The 21,947-nt window shown below is 35.9% G+C and overlaps 4 protein-coding genes across 8 annotated transcripts; 1 reads left to right on the forward strand and 3 right to left on the reverse strand.

Moving 5' to 3' along the window:
• Positions 1-448: 448 nt before the first annotated feature.
• LOC111431267 (ribosomal RNA small subunit methyltransferase G) lies at positions 449-3,257 on the forward strand. The gene is made up of 7 exons (XM_023067839.1): positions 449-697; positions 775-970; positions 1,109-1,218; positions 1,657-1,735; positions 1,823-1,890; positions 2,211-2,277; positions 2,924-3,257. Exons 1-7 carry the CDS (start codon positions 485-487, stop codon positions 3,034-3,036), a joined length of 846 nt encoding a protein of 281 aa, XP_022923607.1. The 5' UTR covers positions 449-484; the 3' UTR covers positions 3,037-3,257.
• Positions 3,258-7,183: 3,926 nt separating this feature from the next.
• On the reverse strand, positions 7,184-13,902 carry LOC111431692 (protein JINGUBANG). The gene is made up of 4 exons (XM_023068394.1): positions 13,781-13,902; positions 13,462-13,611; positions 9,670-9,752; positions 7,184-9,543 (listed from the first exon to the last, which is right to left on the reverse strand). The coding sequence occupies exon 4, from the start codon at positions 8,546-8,548 to the stop codon at positions 7,400-7,402; it is 1,149 nt and encodes a 382-aa protein (XP_022924162.1). The 5' UTR covers positions 8,549-9,543; positions 9,670-9,752; positions 13,462-13,611; positions 13,781-13,902; the 3' UTR covers positions 7,184-7,399.
• A 1,539-nt stretch (positions 13,903-15,441) lies between these two features.
• LOC111431632 (E2F transcription factor-like E2FE) lies at positions 15,442-18,751 on the reverse strand. 5 transcript variants are annotated; one of them, XM_023068327.1, is made up of 12 exons: positions 18,484-18,751; positions 18,332-18,399; positions 18,183-18,235; positions 18,017-18,094; positions 17,855-17,908; positions 17,667-17,769; positions 17,338-17,414; positions 17,172-17,244; positions 17,085-17,089; positions 16,239-16,638; positions 15,996-16,067; positions 15,442-15,907 (listed from the first exon to the last, which is right to left on the reverse strand). In XM_023068327.1, exons 1-12 carry the CDS (start codon positions 18,582-18,584, stop codon positions 15,822-15,824), a joined length of 1,170 nt encoding a protein of 389 aa, XP_022924095.1. In that variant the 5' UTR covers positions 18,585-18,751; the 3' UTR covers positions 15,442-15,821. The 5 variants fall into 5 exon arrangements, with proteins under 5 accessions (XP_022924095.1, XP_022924093.1, XP_022924094.1 ...); XM_023068325.1 differs by having other exon boundaries at positions 17,028-17,089; positions 18,484-18,748; XM_023068326.1 differs by having other exon boundaries at positions 17,028-17,089; positions 17,338-17,405; positions 18,484-18,747.
• Positions 18,752-19,697: 946 nt separating this feature from the next.
• LOC111431631 (pentatricopeptide repeat-containing protein At1g74900, mitochondrial) lies at positions 19,698-21,844 on the reverse strand. Its single transcript, XM_023068324.1, has one exon. It carries the CDS (start codon positions 21,766-21,768, stop codon positions 20,251-20,253), a length of 1,518 nt encoding a protein of 505 aa, XP_022924092.1. The 5' UTR covers positions 21,769-21,844; the 3' UTR covers positions 19,698-20,250.
• Between the last annotated feature and the right edge of the window lie 103 nt (positions 21,845-21,947).

The following is a 21,947-nucleotide window of genomic DNA, read 5'->3' on the forward strand; positions in this document are numbered from 1 at the left end:
GCTCGAAAATATAGAGGGTTGGTTGTGAACTATATTGGGTTGCTCGAGTCACCAACCTAATCATATGAAATTTCGGATTGGTGCAAAAGATTTCTCAAACTCAACTTGTGTACACTCTTAATTTTTTATTTAAATATTTATTTTTTATTAGTTTTCCTTACCTTAAATGAATTTTGTGTTTTCGTGCATATAAATTATAATTATTATTTAACTAATTTCAATAAAAATTAATTTAAACTAGTAAGATTTATATTTACGAAATATGGTCCACAGAAAAGGGTCGTTGGGTCGGGTTTTGTTGTGTAAAGGGCCCGGGTTGGAGTGTTTGAATCGAGTTGAGTTTTGGGCTTTTTGATGGATCAACATGTTGGGCTGAAAGTGGGCCGAGATGGAAAGGCCCAGTTGATGACGCATGGGACGACGGGTCGTTAAGATACCAGAAGGGGAAACGGGTTGGTGAGGAGAGGTCGAAGAGCGCGGGAAGATGGCGAGCACAGTCTCGTTCTCTTTGAGGACTTGTATCAAACAGTTTTCGGCTCTTTCGAAGCGAACGCCGTTCGATTTTCCGATCAGAACCAGATTTAAGCGATTCATTGTTACCTGCAATACTCCGAGACATCTCCATTTTGAAACCCTAACTTCCCGCCAAAAAGATCAGGTTCATCTCTTCGTCGACGCTCTTCTCGAATGGAACAAGGTACTTGGTCTCTCCATTTTATTGGTATTTGTTGTTGTTAGCTTTAATTTGATGGCTGCATTGTTGAATTTTCATAGAAAATGAATCTTACGGCCATTACGGAAGAAAGCGAAGTGATGGAAAGGCATGTTGAGGATTCTCTCGCGATTATACCTCCAATTCGGAATCTGTACTCGTCGCATTGTTCGACGATTCCATGCGATGGCATTAAACTTGTTGATGTTGGAACGGGGGCCGGACTTCCTGGATTGATTATAGCTATTGCTTGCCCAGGTCAACATAATCGATTATTATGATGATGAAAATGCATTATGTGCGCTAGGGATCATTCTGTGATATAACGTATATTGATTGCTTCCTTATCCTTTCTTTTCTTTTGGGGGTTTAACTTGGGCTATTTGGATGGACTAGAATGGCAAGTAACGTTGATGGAATCTATGAATAAGCGGTGCCTTTTCTTGGAGCATGCGGTCGGTCATACCGGTTTGACAAATGTTCATGTTGTGCGAGGAAGAGCAGAGGTACGTGGACATTAACGTTTACGCAATTAAACACCCTGGCCTAATTAGCCATTCAAGTTTGATTCTCTCGTCTTGATTAGTTCATATACTTAATATTAATATCGATTTTATTAAACAATGAACAAAATTTCTAGATTTTGCGATGTACCAATAGTATGTCTTCTAAAAATGTGGAAGAGACACATTTTTTGCTTGAGTTGTGGTAAAGAGATTCAACAGTTCCTGGAAACAGTCTCGATTTCATCATTATATTCACTGTATTGTGAATACTCGAAGAAGTTAAAGTTATAATGAGGGTTCCCTTCGAGATCAATTTTTATTTCCTATGAAGTATTTGATTTATTATTTGAGAGAGAAGGGGAAGAACACTTGCTCGTGGCTCCAAACTTTATTTGTTTAATATTTAATGTGGCAGTGATATATCCTGATGTAGGGCAGAATCTGGGACATGATCTTTTCTTACGAGAGAAATTTGATGTAGTAGTGGCTAGAGCTGTTGCAGAAATGAGAATTTTAGGTACCATCTAATTTGATATGCATAAGTTCTACGAATCTAAGTTGTTTTACTTTTGCTTATTATTTTTCTCTGATATCTTTTCTTCAGCTGAATATTGTCTTCCTATGGTTCGTGTTGGGGGTTTGTTTTTAGCTGCCAAGGGCCATGACCCTCTTGTATGTTCTCTATCCATTAGCATTTTGAACGTCTACTCTCTGATTGTCTTGTCCTATTATTTTGGGACTGTATGCACTTCGTTACCATCATTGAATACCCTCTTGTATACTTCGTGATAATGATGCAATGAAGAAGCTTGTTTCTAATTGTGGAGATTTCTTTGAACTGAATTATTTTGAGTTGCCATATATCTAATTCATGTTGAGAAAGTTTATTTGCTTAAGTGGTACTCCTTTGAATTTTATATTTTATATAATCTTGTTGATTTTTGGTTTGTTTCTTTTTTTTTTTTTCTTTTTTGCAATTTTCGCATTGTCAGGAAGAAGTCACAAATGCAGAAAAGGCAATTGAAATGATGGGTGCTTCCTTACTGCAAATATGCCCTGGTGTGTTTATCTTTCTGTTGGTTTTCCTGCAATGTCATAATCTCATGTGTACAGTAACAAAGTCAAACAGATTTGTGCGTAATTGAGTATTGCTTTATAGTACAGAGGTCTCTTCCTGAAAAGACACTCCCACTCTTAGCCCGTAGGCAGTTGGTTTTCTAGATACTTATACTTAGTTATTCCCATGTGTACTTGAACTACAAGAAATATTCTGACGCTGTCAATTTCTGCTACCGTATCTATATCAACGTGATGTATAAACTACTGGATTGGCCATTAAATATTTGGAATTTGCACCCATTCCAGTGGATTTTGTCAAACTTATTTTGTTTTTGGCTTACGTTTTGCTTGCAAGAATTTGAATCTTTGTTCTGGTGTTTGGTTTGATTTGATAGGATTTTCTTTGATTCTCAGATATGGGTTGTTCGTCTAATTTGCACGTAGAACTTAACAAATTGTATTATTCTTGTGGAAAAATCTTTTTCTCGAGCAAAATTTGATTTAAAATTATTTCCTTAACTAACTGTACTGGATTATTTTATTTACAGTTCGATCCACGAAATTATTCACCTTATGCTTTAAATTTAACTTTACCCCAACTCTATGATGTAAATACTGTCTAAAGGTCCTTTTTTTTCTTATGCAGTGGAATCACATAGTCCATATGGGCAGCGAACTGCCGTTGTTTGTTTAAAAGAACGGCACACTCCCAGGAAGTATCCTCGTGATCCAGGTACACCAGCGAAAGCCCCGTTATAATCATCTGGGTGTTCAGTTTTGTTTCAATTCACGTGTTCTTCTCAACGTCAACCGGTTGTTTATTATGCAAAATGCTTCAGGAGTGTGAGTCTATGATAATCACCTGAAGATAGACACCCTGTTATTTGTTGTGCATATCAAACATCATTTCACCCCGAGTAATTCTTATATGACATTTGGTTATTAAATTAGTATTCAAATTTATTTCCATTTTGGATTTATGTGTTGGTCTTTCGCCCTCCCGCCATTACCCCACCAAGTTCATCTCTTTCTCTACATCGACATATATAACTCCACCCTCGAAAAGGAAAGGATGATGAAATTTAGTACAACATTTACTTTTTCGTATGAACTCTTATTTTTCTAAGAGTAGTATAAAGTAAATCTGAGTCCTTGATAAAATTAGTGATAAGGGGACAAAAATAACCATCATTATTTCATTGAGAGAGTGTCTAAAATATACTACTAGAGTTGATTTTTGGCTGCCATAATTCTTGTTGAGGCATGGGGAGTTGCTTTTTGGAATATTTTATAGGTAAAGACTTCTGATCATCCATAAGATGAACTTTTATTTGTCTTCCTCATAGCTTTTCATAGATGCGATGGTGTAAATGATTTGCCATCTAATCGCTTTTCTCATGTCCAAGTTATCTATTATTGCACTGCACCACGGACAAAGGAACAAACCTTGCTGAACCCAACCTGGAAAGATTCGCCCAGTGGAAAAGTTTGATAAACCGTGTCGCCAGGTATAAAGAACGTAAGCTGTACTTGTAATTGCTAGATTAACTTGGTTTGAGTTTAAGTATATGATTAAACTTGTTAATATATAGAAATTTGGATGCAGTGTCTTATTCGATGACGATGTTTAGCTAAACTTCCAAGTTTTGAATTAATTAACACCACTCTCTTTAGTCAAAAGTAACGAGCTATATTGTTTGAGATAACCTTGTTTATTTCAATCTTCATGCAAATATCTCCCAGTTTTAGGCGACAGGTTTTGTATGGAAGTGTCCATCCATTTTTCTTGTATTGTTTATTGAGACTTTTGGGTCTTATCATTTCTTTTGGTGAATTATAATTGTGAATATTGCATTTCCGTCCTTGCATTCCAAGGCATTCAATTTTAGTTTTTATATAGTAAAAGTATGCATTTTTTTTTCTAGATATAGTTGTATCCATTTCATTACTTCATTCCTTCATTACTTCATTACTTCATTACTTATTCTATTTAAATAGTAAACTTTTTTAGTTTCTTATTATTTAATATATGTTGTAGCTTCAAGCTAGAAGGTTATGAATTTTTTTCCTTCAATAGTTGTAGAGGCGAGGATGTAAATTTTCAATTTTAAGAGAATATATTTAACTTAACAGTTAAAGGAAGTTCTTTTCGTTAGATAGACGATTTTTTTTCTTTTTTCTTTTTCTTTTGCAGGAAACAAATAATCTGTGGAAAACCAAAGGGAATTAGGTTGGTATATGAAAAATGACCGTTTCCTAACCTCCCTCGACTTGTAAATCTGTAATATGCCAAGTAATAGGTAAAGTCTTTCACGCTTGATTTTTATAACATGTTTCAGGTGAAGATATTTTCAATTGATCCTTGTGATATTTGGCTGCCACGTTTGCATAGTACAATAATAACTCGTTAATTTTCTTTGTACTTTTTTTTTTTTTGAAAAAGAAGCCATTGATGACAGCTTCTCGTTCAATTATTTCATTTATATAAGTGTTTCGACTTATGTATGTTTAATTTACTAGGTATTAAGACATTTACTCAACGTAGAGGCCAAGATTAGAGGCCAGGTTTGAATTCTCCATCCTTATTTGTTGAACTTTTTTAAAAAAATCTCGGTCTTGCTATATTTTAAATTTAAAATTTGACTTTGATGTGAATGATTTGTTTAATTATATGGTTTTTTTTTTAATTAATATGGTGTTTTTTTGAATTTAAGGGGGTAGATGCTGGAAATTTTGACAATTGTAAGGAGAAATTGTTATTATATGCATGAATGTCAGCAGCATTAATAATTTAATTATGGTCCATGCCCTATATTAATTCTTGTTTTACCAATAGAGCCCCACAATCCAACTAATTCTTGTTTGTAAAGAACTTATTTGCACAATTTTTTATGAATCCCACTTCTACTAGAAAGGTATCATTTAAGGGGAAAAGTGCAAAAAAGATGTTGCAAAGGAAGGCTCGTGTGCTTTTCCTTTGTTCTTATTAGCATCATTTGGCTTTGCATCTCCACTATCCCTAACGTGTGCTAATTCATGCACGGTCTTGAAACTTCTAACGATCGTTATTATTAGATAAGTCTATGATGAAAAATATGCACACAAAGTGTTCGTTCTTAATTTATGTCTATCGTTGGACTCATTTGCATGGTCTCATTATAGTGGAGGAAGCACAACATATCAATTAGGATTCAAAGGGTCATTTGCGTAAATTTCTTGTATTCCTCTTGTTGCTAATATAAATGGATTGGATTTATTTTGCGAATCGATAAAGTCCAATGTTGTAAATAGTTCATATCGATAAAGTCCAATGTTGTAAATAGTTCATATATTTCAATTTCTTTACTGTTGTCCACCCAATCACATTTTAATACAACACATGTGTAATTAAAAGAGCTTAAGATAATGAGATTTTTATCTTTAGCACTAAAAATCTAACTTGTTGTAGTGATAATTGTGCAATATTCATAATCATAACGGATAACATAGAAAAGAAAGAAAAGAAAAAGTTAAGACTTCAAATGTGATAAATAAACACGAAACTTTTTTTTGAAGTTGTTGAAATTTGTCTAAGTTGTAATTTTAATAAGAAACAAACAAAAATAATCAAATATTTAAAGTGTATAAAATGAAAATGGAGCGAGGAAAAAAAGTGAAATAAAGTAAAGTTAACTTAAATATGGTTTAATTGGTGGGCATCTGATAACGTCTCTAATAAACCACAAAAATCAGTTTTAGACAAATGGCACATACCAAATATCAACTCTTATAAATAATGTTTACCCGAGTATAATTCAAATAGACGTATACTTTCAACAAAAGTCAAAGATTTGAGTCTTCCACCCAACATATTGATAAAATTTGAAACCGAACCTGAGAAACTCATAATTCTATAATCTATGCTTTTATATCTAGACATAAATTGTATAAATTTAAATTTATTAACACTATAAGTCAAGCCTTTTTATTATAGCTCTCGTCTAGTACATAGTACATGTCTCGATTAGTCAAATTCTTCTTTAATTATAACCCTGTTAGACTTTAATGTACGATCTAGTCGAGATGTCCAATATCTAACTTGCCATCAAGTCCACGCCTACTTAAACACCACCAACAGCTAGTAATTTCATTCTATTGTCTTTATCATTTAGACACAAAAGTGATTACCATTTTATCTAACTTTATTTCATTCTATTGTCTTATCAAACTCAATGGATAGAGAGATATAAGAAAAAGCCACAAGATAATATCCATAAAGGAAAAAAAAATAAAAATAAAAAAATAAATAAATAAATAAAAAGAAATACAACTTTAAAAGAAATCTCTAACATATTCGACATATTTTAAAATTAACGAGTCTATTATACATAAAATTGATCTAATAAATACATAATTTAAAAAATGTTGAGTTAGTAAATTTTTTTTGAAGAAACAAAACCGAAAGTTAACGAGTTGTTATATACAAACTTGAATTTTAGATAGCTTGTATATACTCTTCAAAATTCAAAGTCCTCGTTCGATACAAACCTAGAAGTTATTAACTAAATCTTATGTCAAACACTCCTATGATAACCCATAAAATGGCCTTTCAATTGTGATATCAGTCAACAAACGATTGTGATTTCCTACTTCTTGATAAGATACCTACGATTAAAAAGCATAGAAGTATCAAGATCCAAAAGGGAATCCTATTTCTATATCTTCTAAAACTCGATCTTAGGCTTTAACTTGCAAGCTAGAAGCGGGCAATGCCTTTTTAAAGAGACAATCTATTACCCTATCATAAAAAGAAATTTTATTACTTCATCTTAGTTGTATTATATTGACAATTCGTATCTTAGAGACCAAATTTATAATTTATATAAGGTCTAAACAAAATATATGTAATACAATCATCTAATTGAGATATAATTTCAAACTTTTCAGATCAGTATTACTGACAATCTTATACCGTAACTAACCTTGTCATATTTGATGATCCAAAAGCCAAATTCTTAGGATTCGCCATAGAGATCACTCACTTGCAAACTACACTTTCCAAAAACACAATGCACTAAACTCATTAATAATATGTACACAAATCCCTCAAAGAACCCCAAAAAAGATCAATAGAAGTTTCAATTTAAACATGAGGAACACAAATCTGCCACGCCTTGATATCACAGTCCAAACCACCACTGTAAACCATTAACGACCTGTCGTTTTGGTTGTACCGATCAACCACCGCCGCCAGACATTTCACGGGACCGTTATGCCCTTCCAAAACCGTCAAACACACATAATTTCCGCTTCCGGCGACGACCCTTTTCCAAATTCTGATCGTCTTGTCTGCAGAGCCACTACAGACCAAATCCAACACCACAGCCAAACACAATATGGCCTTCGAATGGCCTCTCAACACACCCACCAACTCCATAAACCCACCCCCTTCCTCCTTCTCCCAAACTAGGACCGACCTGTCGCAGGCGCCGGAAAATAAAACCGACCCATCGCCGGCGAGGGCCAAGGCATTAATTCCCGAGCTGTGCTTCTCAAGTGTTTGGACCAAAAAATGCCTTTTTCCATCTGGGTTTTTTCTCCAGACTTTGATTCTCTTGTCCGTCGATCCAGTGTACACGTCGCCGTCGCCGGCGAGCGCGACGGCGTTTATGGCGTCGTCGTGGGCTCCGGCAACGGACTCCAAGCATTTGAAATCGGAAGTCCGCCAGATTTTGAGAGTCCGATCCCACGAGACGGAGTACAGAAGCGACTCATCGTTTGACAGAGCAAGAGCCGAAACCGTATCGACATGATGAACCCATGTGCATTTCTTGTGCCGTCGGATCTGGACCTGATTATTGGGCATCAAAAGCCTGGCCGTCCGGTCGCCGAGCGTTGGCAGAGTGGCCAAGCGCGTGTACTTTTGTTGTTGATCGAAATCATTAGAGATTTTCCAAACGCGAATTTTGTGGTCCTGATGGGCGCTATAAAGTTTATCAGATGAAACAACAAGAGATTTCACTGCGCCATGTCCGGCAGTAACCATATTATTCTGAAACTCTTCCTGATTTTCTTCACAGTTTTGAATTGGGTTTCGTCTCCATGATCGGATTTCTTTGTCGGATGAACCAGAGTAGAGGAATTTTCCGGCGAGAGTCAGAGAAGAGATGTAAGAAGAATGACCCTTGAAAGTAGTGAGACATGGAGAAGAATAAGAAGAAGAAGAAGAGTAAGATCGATCGAAATATGTGTCTGAATTATGAAAAGTCTGATGGTACTCCATAATTCCCATTTGGAGGCAGTGATCGTTCAAGGAAAACGATGACTTGGGGCAACTTTTTATAGATGATTCTTTCTATCTGTTGGCAAAAAGTGGGAGAGACAAGAAATGGCCCACTTTGGTTTCTCTATCTGTATAATTTTGGAGAACATGAAACGTAGGAAATGGTTTTTAAACAGCCTCTAATTGACCCGTATTTCTACTAGTTCCACTCTCTATCCGCCATGCATATAGAAGCTACAGCAGAGCTTGGTTTTTCACTCTCACAGATTTACCATCTTCAAATTTGACAACATCCTATTCGGATATTATCTGTCTACCAACCAATTGACGGCCCAGATTATTTTCAGACAAGCCAAATATTGTATCAAAAACATGAAATCCGAGATGGGTTTACTCCAATTTGGCTGAGAAATCAACTAATGGGGCTCTGTTTTGGGTTCAATAATTGACAATGACGACTTCTGGGGCCTCTCCATGAACCAAAATCAGCTTCCAAGAAAGCGGACAACCCCTAATTCCTTAGAACTAGAAATACAATTAATCAGGACTTATCCTAGGAAAGTTCTGATCTTTAATCTCAAATTAAGTAGCTCTCTTTTGTTCTTTTCTGTTTTTCTCCCTCCTTAAAAGTGGAAGACAACTCAATGTATCTCAGGATCCATCTTTGATGGGGTTTTTCATTCTTTCTTTGTTTCATAATTTATTTGGGGTTTTCTCTTTAATCTGGTAAGATTCGATTGCAAAGGAGGGGGGCATTAATATTCCACATTCAATTAAAAAATTTGAAGAGGAACTGAGGGGAAAGGACCTGAAAGGGATATTTCTTTCTCACACAATATTTTGATTACTTTTCTGGTAGGATTTGGGGATAATTCTTTACTTCCCCACCCACTAAAGTAAAATTGATATAATAATATTGTAAAACCCATAGGCTATAATCTAAATTAATGTACATATGCACCACATGCTTCTTTTCTGGAACATATCTTTATAGTTTGCCAGCCCTAAAAGGCTAAAACGCAAGTGTTAGTGAAATCATTGAGACTATTTAGGAAAAATAAATACCCCCTTCTCCCTAAAAGTTCCCCTAGTTTTGGCTACGTTTTTTCTAAAACATATTCCTCCCTTACCCCATTTATTTCATTCTGGTCCTTTGATTCTTCACATCCCTTTTCATTTTTCGAAGCTGGTTTCTCTCAAATTTTGAAAGGATCTGTTGAGTTTAATGACAGAATGGGTGAATTCAAAGTAGAGTTTGTGAAATCTTGAAGGAAAAATTAATAGATTAAAAAAAGAAGACTAAACCTTCCAATCTCTAGTTGATGACATACATTTGAACAAGTATAACATGAGGAAAATAAATTATGAGTGAAAAGGATATCATAGTTTTTTTTGTGACTTGAAGATTTGGACTTGGTCTGAGAAAATTGATACAAAGATATTTTTATCACGCTATAATTTTATTTTTCTTATTTTCTAGATGGACATAATTGGCTCAATCCTAGAAATCTTGACTCTAGTCTGATAATATTGACTAACTCGTGAATTAAGAGATATGTGTCCCAAAAATCTTGACTTTGGGTTAAATGAGGAGGGATTTATACCACTAATGATTGTTTTACAGGCAAAAGTTCATACAGTAAAAAAATTACCCGAGATTCGATTGTTATCTTTGTCAGATAAGACAAAACGTCCTTTAAAACATTCTTTGTGCCCCCATTGAACGAATCCTCATCCAACTTCGATATGTGACAAAAGGGTATGGTAAAGTTGGTAACATTAGGCAAAAAGGTGAAGGTAAAAGAAGAGCAACAAGGTAAGAAGTTGGATATGATTTTAAGAAACAGTGGTAATAGTTTTTACATAAAAAGGAAGGAGAAGGGTTAATAACAGAGAGAAAGAGGATGGGAGTAGGGGGAAGAGCACATGGGTCAAGGCTTGTAACTTTCCAATGGATTGCATTTTGGCCTTTCTGAGCTGCCCCTTAAGTGCTCCACTGAATGGGAAATTTGTTAGATGTTTCTGGTAAGAAGAACCTTTTTTGAACAGCTTCTCTCTTTGTTTGTCTGCAAAAGGACACTCCCATTGCTTCCTTTGAACCCTTCAATTTCTGCCAAGTGTTTGGCTCCTCTTCTCTAAGAGTACTCTTTAATTTTGCTTGGTTCCAATTGATTTCTTCCCCATCCTTGAGTGCCTATCATTTATGCTTCTTTTCAAGGTTTTCATTTTGTAGTTAGGCCTTTGTTTCATGCCTTTTGGGTAACAGTAACTCTGTCTTTTTCATTAATTACTTAGTTTTAAGTTTTTGTTTGGTAAGAGGAGAAAATAGTTTTTGTTTTTAAACTATACTATCATAACACTTAATCTTCAATGGAAAATCCTCCCCTCAACGTTAAACTATATCTCTAGATCTTGTAGAATTTTGGAACAGATCCATTTGTTAACTTAAAGGATTGCTAATATCCCATGAAATCTTTGAATCCTTCTTTATGATGAGTTATAAATAGAGTAGCCAATGCGCTACGAATTGATGCAGCAGAGAGGGTGTGTGAGTATTATCTTAATGAGGTGGTAGGACATTGCAATTGACATTTGTTGGGATTTCCTTCTTGGCGGTTTCGTTCATTTCCCTTGTTAACGAAGTTACAAACTATCTTGATACTCAAAAGTTTACAAGACGTTTGTGCTACTTCAAGTTCCTTCTTCATATCGTCTTGAATTTCGAGTATTCTTATTTTTAGTACTTAAAAGACTATTTTTTCATCCAATATACCAAACTTATATGAAACAAAGTTTGTGATCCAAGAGTATACTATGTTCCAAAGGATAGGTTGCTTGCCCCCTCCCCTTCTATTATTCCTTCTTTTATCAAAGTAATTTCTAAAGGTTAGATTATACTATGTTCCAAGATTGTGGGTCACCTATTTGTTCGTTTACCAAATTCGACAAGACGTCGTAAAAGCTTTACCAAGGATTGCATAGTGCTTCTTGCTCAAAATTTGTGGCTAGGCTCACAATACTCACACTTTTCAATTAATTTAGCTCATGTCTTCAGGGTCACAAGTCAGACCTGGGCGTTTTCTTGCTATCTTTTCATGAACATTATATAGTCTTTGAATAGTTTTTCTTCGAAAAGATGAAAACCAATGTTCAAGGCCCTAAAATTTCATGGATGTTCTTAGTAAACTATTTGAATTCACTGTTGAAAATTAATAATTGATAACGATAAAGCAGGGGAAAATTATAAGTTGCGAAGAATACTTCGCTACATCAAAAGGAAGAGACTAATTAAAAAAAAGGTATAAAGTTAATTCTACAAATCTAGATTGTTCCAATAAGATATATGGGGTTTGTTGGATGAATTATTGACATTTTATCAAATGTTTCCTCACTATCTTTTCAAAAAGAGGCATCATGAATGGATTTGAACATATATTGGGTATTGTGATCCTATCAGGTATGCCTTTAAACCTAGGAAATAATGTGAAAGTACAGAACAAAAGACACAAAAATGTGCAGGAAATTGACATACCACCAGATTTGCTCTTTTAAATACCTTTTCACTTCTATTCAGCTAGTTTTCCCTTTCACCTGATTTCACAAACTCCTAAAACCATGTATATAATACTTCCCTGATATATAAACAAAGTAGACAACTAGTCTATCTTCATTGTTAAATATACATAGGCATAGACTCTTGCATTAAAATATGGTATTAGGATAACAGAGTCCCCACATTTTTTTTAACGGTATTATATCGTTCCTCTTGGACTTGAGCTCATGTAATTTTGCTTTTGGACTCTACCAAAGAGACACCATCATACCAATGGAGTTATTTTTCTTGGTAAACTGCCAATGATCTTCTTGACTTCTAGTTCATCTGATGTCATATTGGCATCCTTAACTCATGGTTTCCTTATCCCAAAATCATAGATTTGTGAATAGTAGTTTGAGTCTATATAGGGACACTAAACCTCCACCGGTCATAATCACTATGCTTGTAAAAAGTGTTTATTTAGGCTTTCCCGTTCAGGATTCCTCTCAAAGTTTTCAAAATGCGTCTGTTAGGGAGAGGTTTTCACACCCTTATAAAAAATGTTTCGTTCTTCTCCCCAGCCGATGTGGAATCTCATAAACCACCCTCCTTCGCCGCCCAACGTCCTCACTGGTACTCGTTCCCTTCTCCAATCGATGTGGACCTCCCAATCCACCCTCCTTCGGTGCCCAGCGTTCTTGCTGGCACTCCACCTCCTCACTGGCACATCGCCCGATGTCTGACTTTAATACCATTTGTTACGGCCCAAGCTCACCGCTAGTTGATCTTGTCCTCTTTCTGCTAGGAAGAGGTTTCCACACCCCTTATAAAGAATGTTTCGTTCTCCTCCCAACTGATGTGAGATCTCACATTAACAAAGAGCCATTTTGAAAGCAGTTCTCCAAACAAACTAAACAACTGGAAACATTAAAACTAAAACCGAACTACAATCATATGGGTGTGGCATATATCCATACGTTTCAAATAAAAGCGTGTAGTGATTGCCACTAGACCCTGAAAAATAGTGTATGAATTATAGTGGGAAGATAAGTAAGAAAACAAGCACTTACATCATCAATATTGGCCACCACTCCACCAACAACAAGCTTAAAGACATAATTGCACTTAAAACCCTACTTGTTCATTGAATTCCCAACTTGATAACAAGTTTTTTGGATAAGTTTATCCAACGGACAAAAATTGCAGGCATCAGCCATCTGCTAACAGGATGGTTGTTATTATAATTTTTCTGTGACATGAATAAACAAAGCTAAAGAAACGTCTCCATAATAACAAAATGATGATAAAATATAAATGATGAGATGATCTGAATTTTCTTTTGACTACGATATGGAAATAATGGGGTTTTTGGTTTAGATTTGATTACCAGACAATGCCCAATTGGTTACAGCTTGGAATCCCTATCCAAATTCTCAATGTTGGTCCCATACATGACAGTGGCGATGTAGTCAGCAACCTTTTAGTCCAATACTACATCAAATCCTTCGATTTCTTGACAGATTTTTCATCTCTCAAGCTGCGATTTGAAGAAGAAGGAGATCAGAAATTGAAATCGGTTCCAAATTGAACCAAAAAAAGAGTTCGAATGACTGTTCTTTCTCGCGATTATTCAATCCCCAGAATACAGAGGACATGTATAGTTCCAAATGAGAAATCAATAAGCATCAACGAATAGAGAAACTCACATGGAAAAATTAGCAAAAAATTGCTTCAACGTTTACTCGATCTGCAGTCGATTATGAAACCCTGCATATGGAATGAAGAAGATGAAGATGAAGATGAGCAAATTTTGGCCTTCGCTATTTTACCCACCACCGGGAAATCATCTTAACTACCGTTTTTCGTACCCAAAAAAAATAAAAAAAAATAAAAAAAAATAAATAATCAAAAGAAAAAATAAAAGAAAATAGGAAATTACATCGGTCGTAGATTAATTAATTAACGGTAAATAACTCCAATTGAAGCTTTCTTTCTCTGTTTGTGGTAAAAATATTTTAACTATGCTCGATTTTAATTTGTCAAAAAAGAAAGTAAGACTTAAAACTGTAAGCTTTGTGAAAATAAGAATAGTTATTTTTAGTTCATCTACTCTGCAACTCGAACTTGAATATAACTTATCAACAAAGATATCATGCATGAATCTAACTGGAGTTCACAGTGGTGGAGGAACTGGATTGAAAAAAAGAGAGATTCCAGTGGTAAGAGATCTAATTCAAAGAAAAAGATATCAAATATCTTGAGTTTCTTTTTGTCTATTACATGGCTTATCACATCCGCAAGGGCCATGATTGGAAATTGTTTGATAGTCTATCTCCGAAGAAGAAGCAAAACATAATCAACTTGAATTCGGGACAGCTATTCGAAATCTTAGTGAAAGTCCAACATCAAATTTGTTATTTTATAAATGTTTTAAAATTACTTGCACTAATAATTCATAAGAAACTATAGGACGACTATCAATAGTATGACAGTCTAAATATCAATTTTAATTAGTTGTCATCAGGTCCTTGATCTTACTTTTTGTCAAATATTCTAACAAATTTAGAAATTCAAGAGTAAAATTCAAACTTATTTTTTTTTTCTATAATTCAACCAAATATAAACACTCTTAATAGTATATGAATGTGTGGCCAATAATTTAAATCTAATTTAAATCAAATTTAAAAATAGACCCTTAGAAATTATTGCAATCATATAAAAATGTGACAAATGATGGGAGATTATTGAGGTGTTAAATGATTTGAAAGGTTAAAAATGAAACAATGAATGGCATTCTAGAAGTAAGCATCAACAAACAAGGCCATTTCTGCTAGACATATGACAAAAATTTATATGGGCCCTGTAAGTAGAAGTTGGTCATCCCCAAACAAGGGGCTTCTAGATCAATCCAGAAGGACAAATGCAAGAGGCTCTACGAAATTACTGAGACCTCTTCAGTGACAGCAGGAGAAGAAAAGCCTCAGATCAGAGTATACATTTCTGAGCCTCAAGAAATTTAGATGCATTCACTGTTTAAAGCCAATTCAAACATAATTTAACTAATCAAAACATCGATCGACTTTGAAGATCAAAATCGAAGCTGATATGGGACAACCCCTTCATCATATCACATATTTTTGAGCTTTAAGAAGATTGGAAGCAAGAATTGCTGTGATCTCAATCTAGACATAATTTAAGTAATCAAAACATCAATAATAACCATCCTTGAGATTAGAAGTTCTTTCCCAGGATGATAGTTCATAGGGAAAAGATTCTTGAGGGACTAATATCTAAGTCAACTTCTCTGGTTTGGAATTTTTCTTTGCATTCATTTACTTTCACAAGAATTGCATCCAGAAACCTAGGATGATGTCGACAGACAAGCAAGAAAATAAGATTTCCAGACCAAAACTCCAATATGTATACATTTTAGTTCCAGTGGGAAACCACTTTTCAACGAAGGCCAAAGTGCCCATTTCATTGAACACTGTAGGGGAAAGGAGATAGCTACAGTAAAATAATAATAACTAACAACTATGTTAGGCTTGTTTTCAGGATAAATACAAACAGACAAGAAGCTATTGGAAATGTTCGGCACTTCAAAGATGACCCCTTCCTACGTTGGTGCACTAAGGAAATGCAACCAAGGTCAAACTTTTTTTTTTTTTTTCTTCTGACTAATTGCAGTAGAAACAGTGCTCAATCAAGGTAAGCTTATTAAATATTTGTAGCACGAAACAAAGCGCATCAAGATATTTGTATAGGTTTCTTCACTGCTTCAGAATACCATGATTTCCATGCTTCCACGTAATGGGAGAAAAGTTCTTTTAAGGCTGACGATTCCAAGAACAAACACCACAGCATTAGTTTGTATCAAGTTTGAGGATCTTAAAAATTCTAAACTTGTCGCCTAATACTGACCAATAAAGGTTACAATATCAAACATGAGAAGCGTGCTGAAGAATAATTGAAAGTTGTAAACCGGTGGAAGTGCTGAAAAAAATATGAATACGGAGTTTGAATAATTGAAAATTGGAAACCAGTGTTAGGGGTGAATAAATATGAATTCGAAGTTTGGAAATTCAACCAATTGGCCATTTAGATCCATTATGGCATTTCAAAACAAAACAGCACTTTGTTCAACTGTGTTTAATTAGGGATTACCTTGGTTGTGATACTGAGGGCGGAATGTTGAGGAAAGGCTTTCCCAGTCATGACTCCGCTTCACATTGTTATTATCTGAGACACTAACCTTAGCTACTGTTATTGGAGAAAACGGTCCAAACTGATAGCTCTTGGAAGTTCGTTCACATTCCTGATCCTGACTGTTCTGGCTATCCTCTTGCGAAGAATTCTCGCACTGCACTAGCTTTTGCACATTGAGACAATGATTTAAACCCTGATAGGCAGAACTTTCGGCCTTAGTCTTCTTATAACTGACATTTGTTACGTCAGTTCCAAATGCCCTTTTTCTGGACTCTGGAAGAACGGTAGGCTCATTCTTGACCTTACCCCTCACCCCCAACCACCTAAACGCAGGCTTTCTTGTGTCAGCTGTATGGGTCTGCATATGATTCCAACAAATGTCAAACTTGTGCCAAAGAACAGCAGAAACAAACACAACACGACGTCTCCGTTTATTTCATGGAAATATAAATGAAAATACTGATATGGATATTCCTAGATTTCTTTTATAAAAAAAAAAAAATAAAAAAAAAAAAAAAAAATTCACGACATTCACGATAAGCATTTCACCTGTTTTAAATAAGTTAAAATTTCACGTCTACACTTGCGATATTTTGTTGATATTCTTGTTAAGATTCATCGATTCTTTATGACATAATGGAAGTATTGATTCGCCCCTTATGCCAATGTCAAACCTATAGACCATCTAGAAGGATCAATATGTTGATAGAAATTTAATACTCTAGTCAGCGTGCAATAATGCAGTACCTTTTCAATTAGATTCATAGAAGACAGCACATTCGCAATGTCATATAGCCTCCTTACCTTTGCTGCAAATAACAAAAGATAGTTACTAACAAGAATTTCCCAGTTCACATTCTAAAATTAATAGCAAAGTTTAGGATTACTTACTTCTCATTATTGATGAATTGTGACCATCTCCTAATAAGAGTTTTGCTGCTTCATCAAGGGAAATCATACTCACCTGTAACGCCAAAAATATTCTATCAATCAACAGAACTCGCACAGAGGATCACCCACAAACAAGTAAAAGATAGGGTGTCATTTTTTCACTCACATGACTGCAAATAAATAGCTTAACAAAATTTTGCGTCAGGAGAGCCAATGACTTTTCCCTTCTATTGTCTGCAGATACTAATAGAAAGAGTAAGGGAAGCAGATTGTGGAAGGCAACCTACTTTGTTTAGTACAACAAATATAAAGGTCTGAAATGGAACCAATGAACCTCATGCCCTGATGGCCAAACCGTACAAATGTTGGCGGAGGACAGCCAACTTAAACACACAGTATCAATTCAAGCAATCAGAAAAACCAATCTCAAAATAGGCTGATGGGCAACTTCCGAAGATAAAAAGGGTCAATTGAAGTGACAAGGAAAATCCATACCGGCTTTCAGCGATGATGAAGATGATTTCGGCACGGCTGCAGTTGAGTTCTGGCTTCCAGTCGGATTGGAAAATCTTTCATCGTCGTCTTCATCATCCGAGACCTAAATGTGACAAAATGTAAGCAAGGAAACTTCAAATTGCAACCCATACGCACGCAACAAATGGGGAGAAAATAAAATAGCCTACTTTTGCATAATCGTTACCATCAGATGCACTACAATTCTCCTTCAAGCCCTCTTCCTATCAAACAATTCAAAACTAAATTATTTCCATATCCCTAATGGGAACAGCAGATAACATGAAATCAGCACAGCTCCATTTTACCCTAAGGAAACCGAATTAACCTACTTTAAGATCTTGTAAGGCCTTAGGGATTGCCCCAAACCCATTCCAGCTGTACTGATTCTTCGCCTTTCTCGAGAGAACCTAAATTACAAGAGGAAAACACAAGCTTAAATTAGCACATACACGGAATCAGAACAAACACAAAATAACTTCAGAAAAGAAATCCCACCCCGACGCTTTCCAAGACATTCACGATATCGTAGATCCGCCGCCTTTCCACACCTGTACACACCAAAACCCTCAGATTCCAGAAAAAAAAAAAATCAAAAAATCAAAAAACTAAACAGTTCATGCAACAAATACGAACTAGAATTAAACCTAATCGCGATGCGGCATCGTCAAGCCCAATCGAATGGACTCCATCGTGGTTATACAAGCTCAAAAAACTGCACAGAACAGAGAAACAAATCAAAAGCTTGAAATCACCAAGCAAAAAGGCATGGATTACACCGACAGCAAAAGAATCATACTTTGAGCATAAAAGACCAAGGGATTTCTGCTTCCTACTGTAAGTGTGGTGTCTGGAGGAACAAGAATCCGGTAGAGCGGAAGAGGATGGCAGAGCCGCCATCAGTCGTCACAGTCCGGCCGCCGCTCAACAGATCTAGAACAAAATATGCGGGAAATGGGTTGGGAATTGGAGGGAAGAGAGGAATGTGACAGAGAGGGAGAAATGAGAAAGGAAAAAGAGTGAATCATGACCGTTAAGATGAAAGAGAGTAAATCATGACCGTTGAGATTAAGACCATAAATGAGGGAGATTTTAGACTTTAGGCGGGGAAGGGTCTTTCGTAATTTTTGAAAGTTTTTAGTGATTATTTTTGAACAAGTTGAATTTTTACGCGCCCTATATTATTATTATCCGATTTTCTTCTTTTTAATAATTTTGTTACGTGTACTTTTTCCATATATAATATCCGAATTAATTAAAAAAAATATATATAATTTTAAATCATGAGTATTAAATTAAAAATTTTTAATTATTGTATAATACTTTTAATATTTTTTAAAGTTTAAGAGAAATATTAAAATGAAATGTATCAATTAATTTTTATAAATTTAAAATATATGCTAAACTTATTGAATGACCAAACAAATTGAAAATTTGAAACACTTCTTAAACATTTTTTAAAATTTCTAACCAAATAAACACATAACAATGTGGTGGTTTAGGGGTAAGAGATCAAACATTAAATTTAACCAAATTCTAACCAATGAACCCCAATGCGATAGAAATAATTCAGGGATCAAACATCTAATTTAACCAAACTCCAACAAATCAACGTTAACGGTGAACAGAGAATTCAAATGAGATATTACAAATATGTTGAACCCTACGATTAACTCGCTCTCATCAAAGCTATAAGTGAGTTTGGACCAACTTATCAAAGCTATAAGAGAATTCAGACCGGCTCATCAAAACTATAAGTGAATTTAGACGAGCTCATCAAAGCTATAATGAATTCCGACCAACTCATCAAAGGAATAATGAATTCAGACCAGCTCTCTTCAAAGCTATAAGTGAGCGGAAAATCCAAATGTGTTGAACCCTACGATGAACCAGTTCTCATCAAAGCTTCAAATATGTTTAACCCTACGATGAACCAGTTCTCATCAAAGCTATAAGTAGGGTGAGCATGAACCGGTTCTCATCAAAGCTATAAGTAAGGTGAGCATAAACCAATTCTCATCAAAGCTACAAGTAAGGTGAGCAAACTATGAGTGAGCACAGTATGTGGAGCAGAGAATTCAAATAAGGGATTACAAATATGTTGAACCCTATGATGAACCCGCTCTCATCAAAGCAACAAGTGAGCAGGCTGCCGCCAGCTGCTGTTTGTGTTTTGTTGCTAGTCAACCAAATATTAGTACATATTACTTTTTTGTGTGTATGTAGGGTATATATCATAGTCGTTTCGAAGAAGATGTTAATCAACGTATGTGTTATAGATAACACAATCATACCATCTTACATGTTTAATGTGAAGACTTCGGCATCCGATTGTTCGTTGACGCATGATCTTGTCCGACCATATCCAATCGCTGACATGAGATAGCACCTACCAAGCCACCTTGAAACAAATGAACTCAGTGTCTTTCTGTAAGAAACTGCATTGTTTACGAATGGAAGACTTCAAGGTATCATCAACTCCATTCCATCTGCTAACCACAGCTCCACACACACTAACTTGCCCTTCATTGCACTGAAACTCGCATCATTCATAGCAACAATGGCTTCATAACTTAAATTTGCGAGGAAGACGACCACATTGGCTCTGCATTCTCAATATCTCATTGGCAAAAGCTTGATTACCTGTTAGCAAAAGCCCGTTTAGGACTCGATTAAAAGTGAACTTTCGAGGGAGGAATCCTTTATCGATCATCTCAACCAACAGCTTCCCAGCAACCACTAGATCTTTAGACTCTTTCCTCACAAACATTGCACTAATTACAACATTATAAGTATCCAAATTTGGTAAACAACCCATGTGCCCCATCTTCTCAAACACACTCAACCCCTTTTCTATGTCACCAGCATCACAAAAGTATCGAATGACAACATTATATGTCTGAACATTTGGCTCACACCCATCAGTTTTCATTCTCTCCATGAACTCCGTAGCCTTATCCATATTGCCTGCATGACACAATCCTCTTATAAGCACATTATATGTGGTCAAATTTGGCACATAACCCCTGTTCATCATATCCTCAAACAACATTACAGCATTCTCCACGCTATCTTTCTTACACAAAACCTGTATCATAGCATTGTAAGTAGCTGTTGAAGGAAGAACACCTTCGCCAATCATTTCATCAAAAACCTTCCGAGCCCTTTTAATTTCACCAACAACACCAAACCCATGAACCATTGTAGTGTAAGTAACAACATCAATTTCAACTTCCCTCTCTTTCATTTGCAAAAAGAACTCCCAAGCTTCCTTAATCTGACCAGCTCTAAAATACCCTTTTAAAACTATATTGTAAGTAGTAATAGTTGGAGTCAAACCTCTATCCACCATCTCCTTCAAAATCTCTAGCGCTTTCGGTGTACGCTTAATCAAGCACCACCCATTTGCAATTATGTTATAGCTAACAACATCAGCCTTAAATTTTCCTCTCAAAACCTTAAATAGATGGTTGTAAGCCATTTCTACACGTTTTGACTTACAGAGGATATCAAGAATGGTGTTAAATGAATGAAGATCCTGATGACAGCCATGCTCCCGCATAGACAAGAAAACCTTGATCGCTCTGTCTGGTTTTCCAGCGCCTACGAACCGCTCAGCAATAATTGCGAAGGTTTTCGAACTGGGTCCAATCCGCCGAGCTCGCATTCGAGCCACTAGAGCCCATACAGACTTGTAGTCGCGCATACGGCCTGCAATGTCGATGGCATGGTCGAAGGAGGACGAGGAATGGGCATAAGATGGATGGTACTCGAGTTGTTTGAAGAATTGCAGCGCTTTCGGTCCATGGAACCATAGGCGCTTGAGAACCTTGTTCACAAGTTCAGGCGTAAATTGAACTTGTGATCCATGGAGGATTCCCCTCAAGATTTTTGGGTCAGATTCTAGGACAAGATTGGCGATATCCACAGCGGTGGCATCTAGGGCGGAGCTAGATTGGGGTTCCGATTCGGTAGTGAAATCGCGACATGAGAGCGACAAGCAGCGTTTTGGTGAGCAAAGATGGAGAAAAACAATCTTCTTCTTCGCCTTGTTTACTCCTCCATTAATGTTTCTGTGAAACATAGCGAAATGGGTGCGCTTGCAGCGGATTGAAACATTTTTTCCCCACTTCCCCTTGATTTTCCCTCGTATTTTCTCTCTGCCCAAACAAGAAAAAAAAAAAAAAAAAAAAAATCAAATCTTTCGATATCATCGCGGGGTTTGGGCTTTAACCCGAAATGGGCTTTATGAATTCGGCCTAT

This window comes from Cucurbita moschata, unplaced genomic scaffold (assembly GCF_002738365.1).
Source record: "Cucurbita moschata cultivar Rifu unplaced genomic scaffold, Cmos_1.0 Cmo_Scf00036, whole genome shotgun sequence".
Lineage (NCBI taxonomy): Eukaryota > Viridiplantae > Streptophyta > Magnoliopsida > Cucurbitales > Cucurbitaceae > Cucurbita > Cucurbita moschata.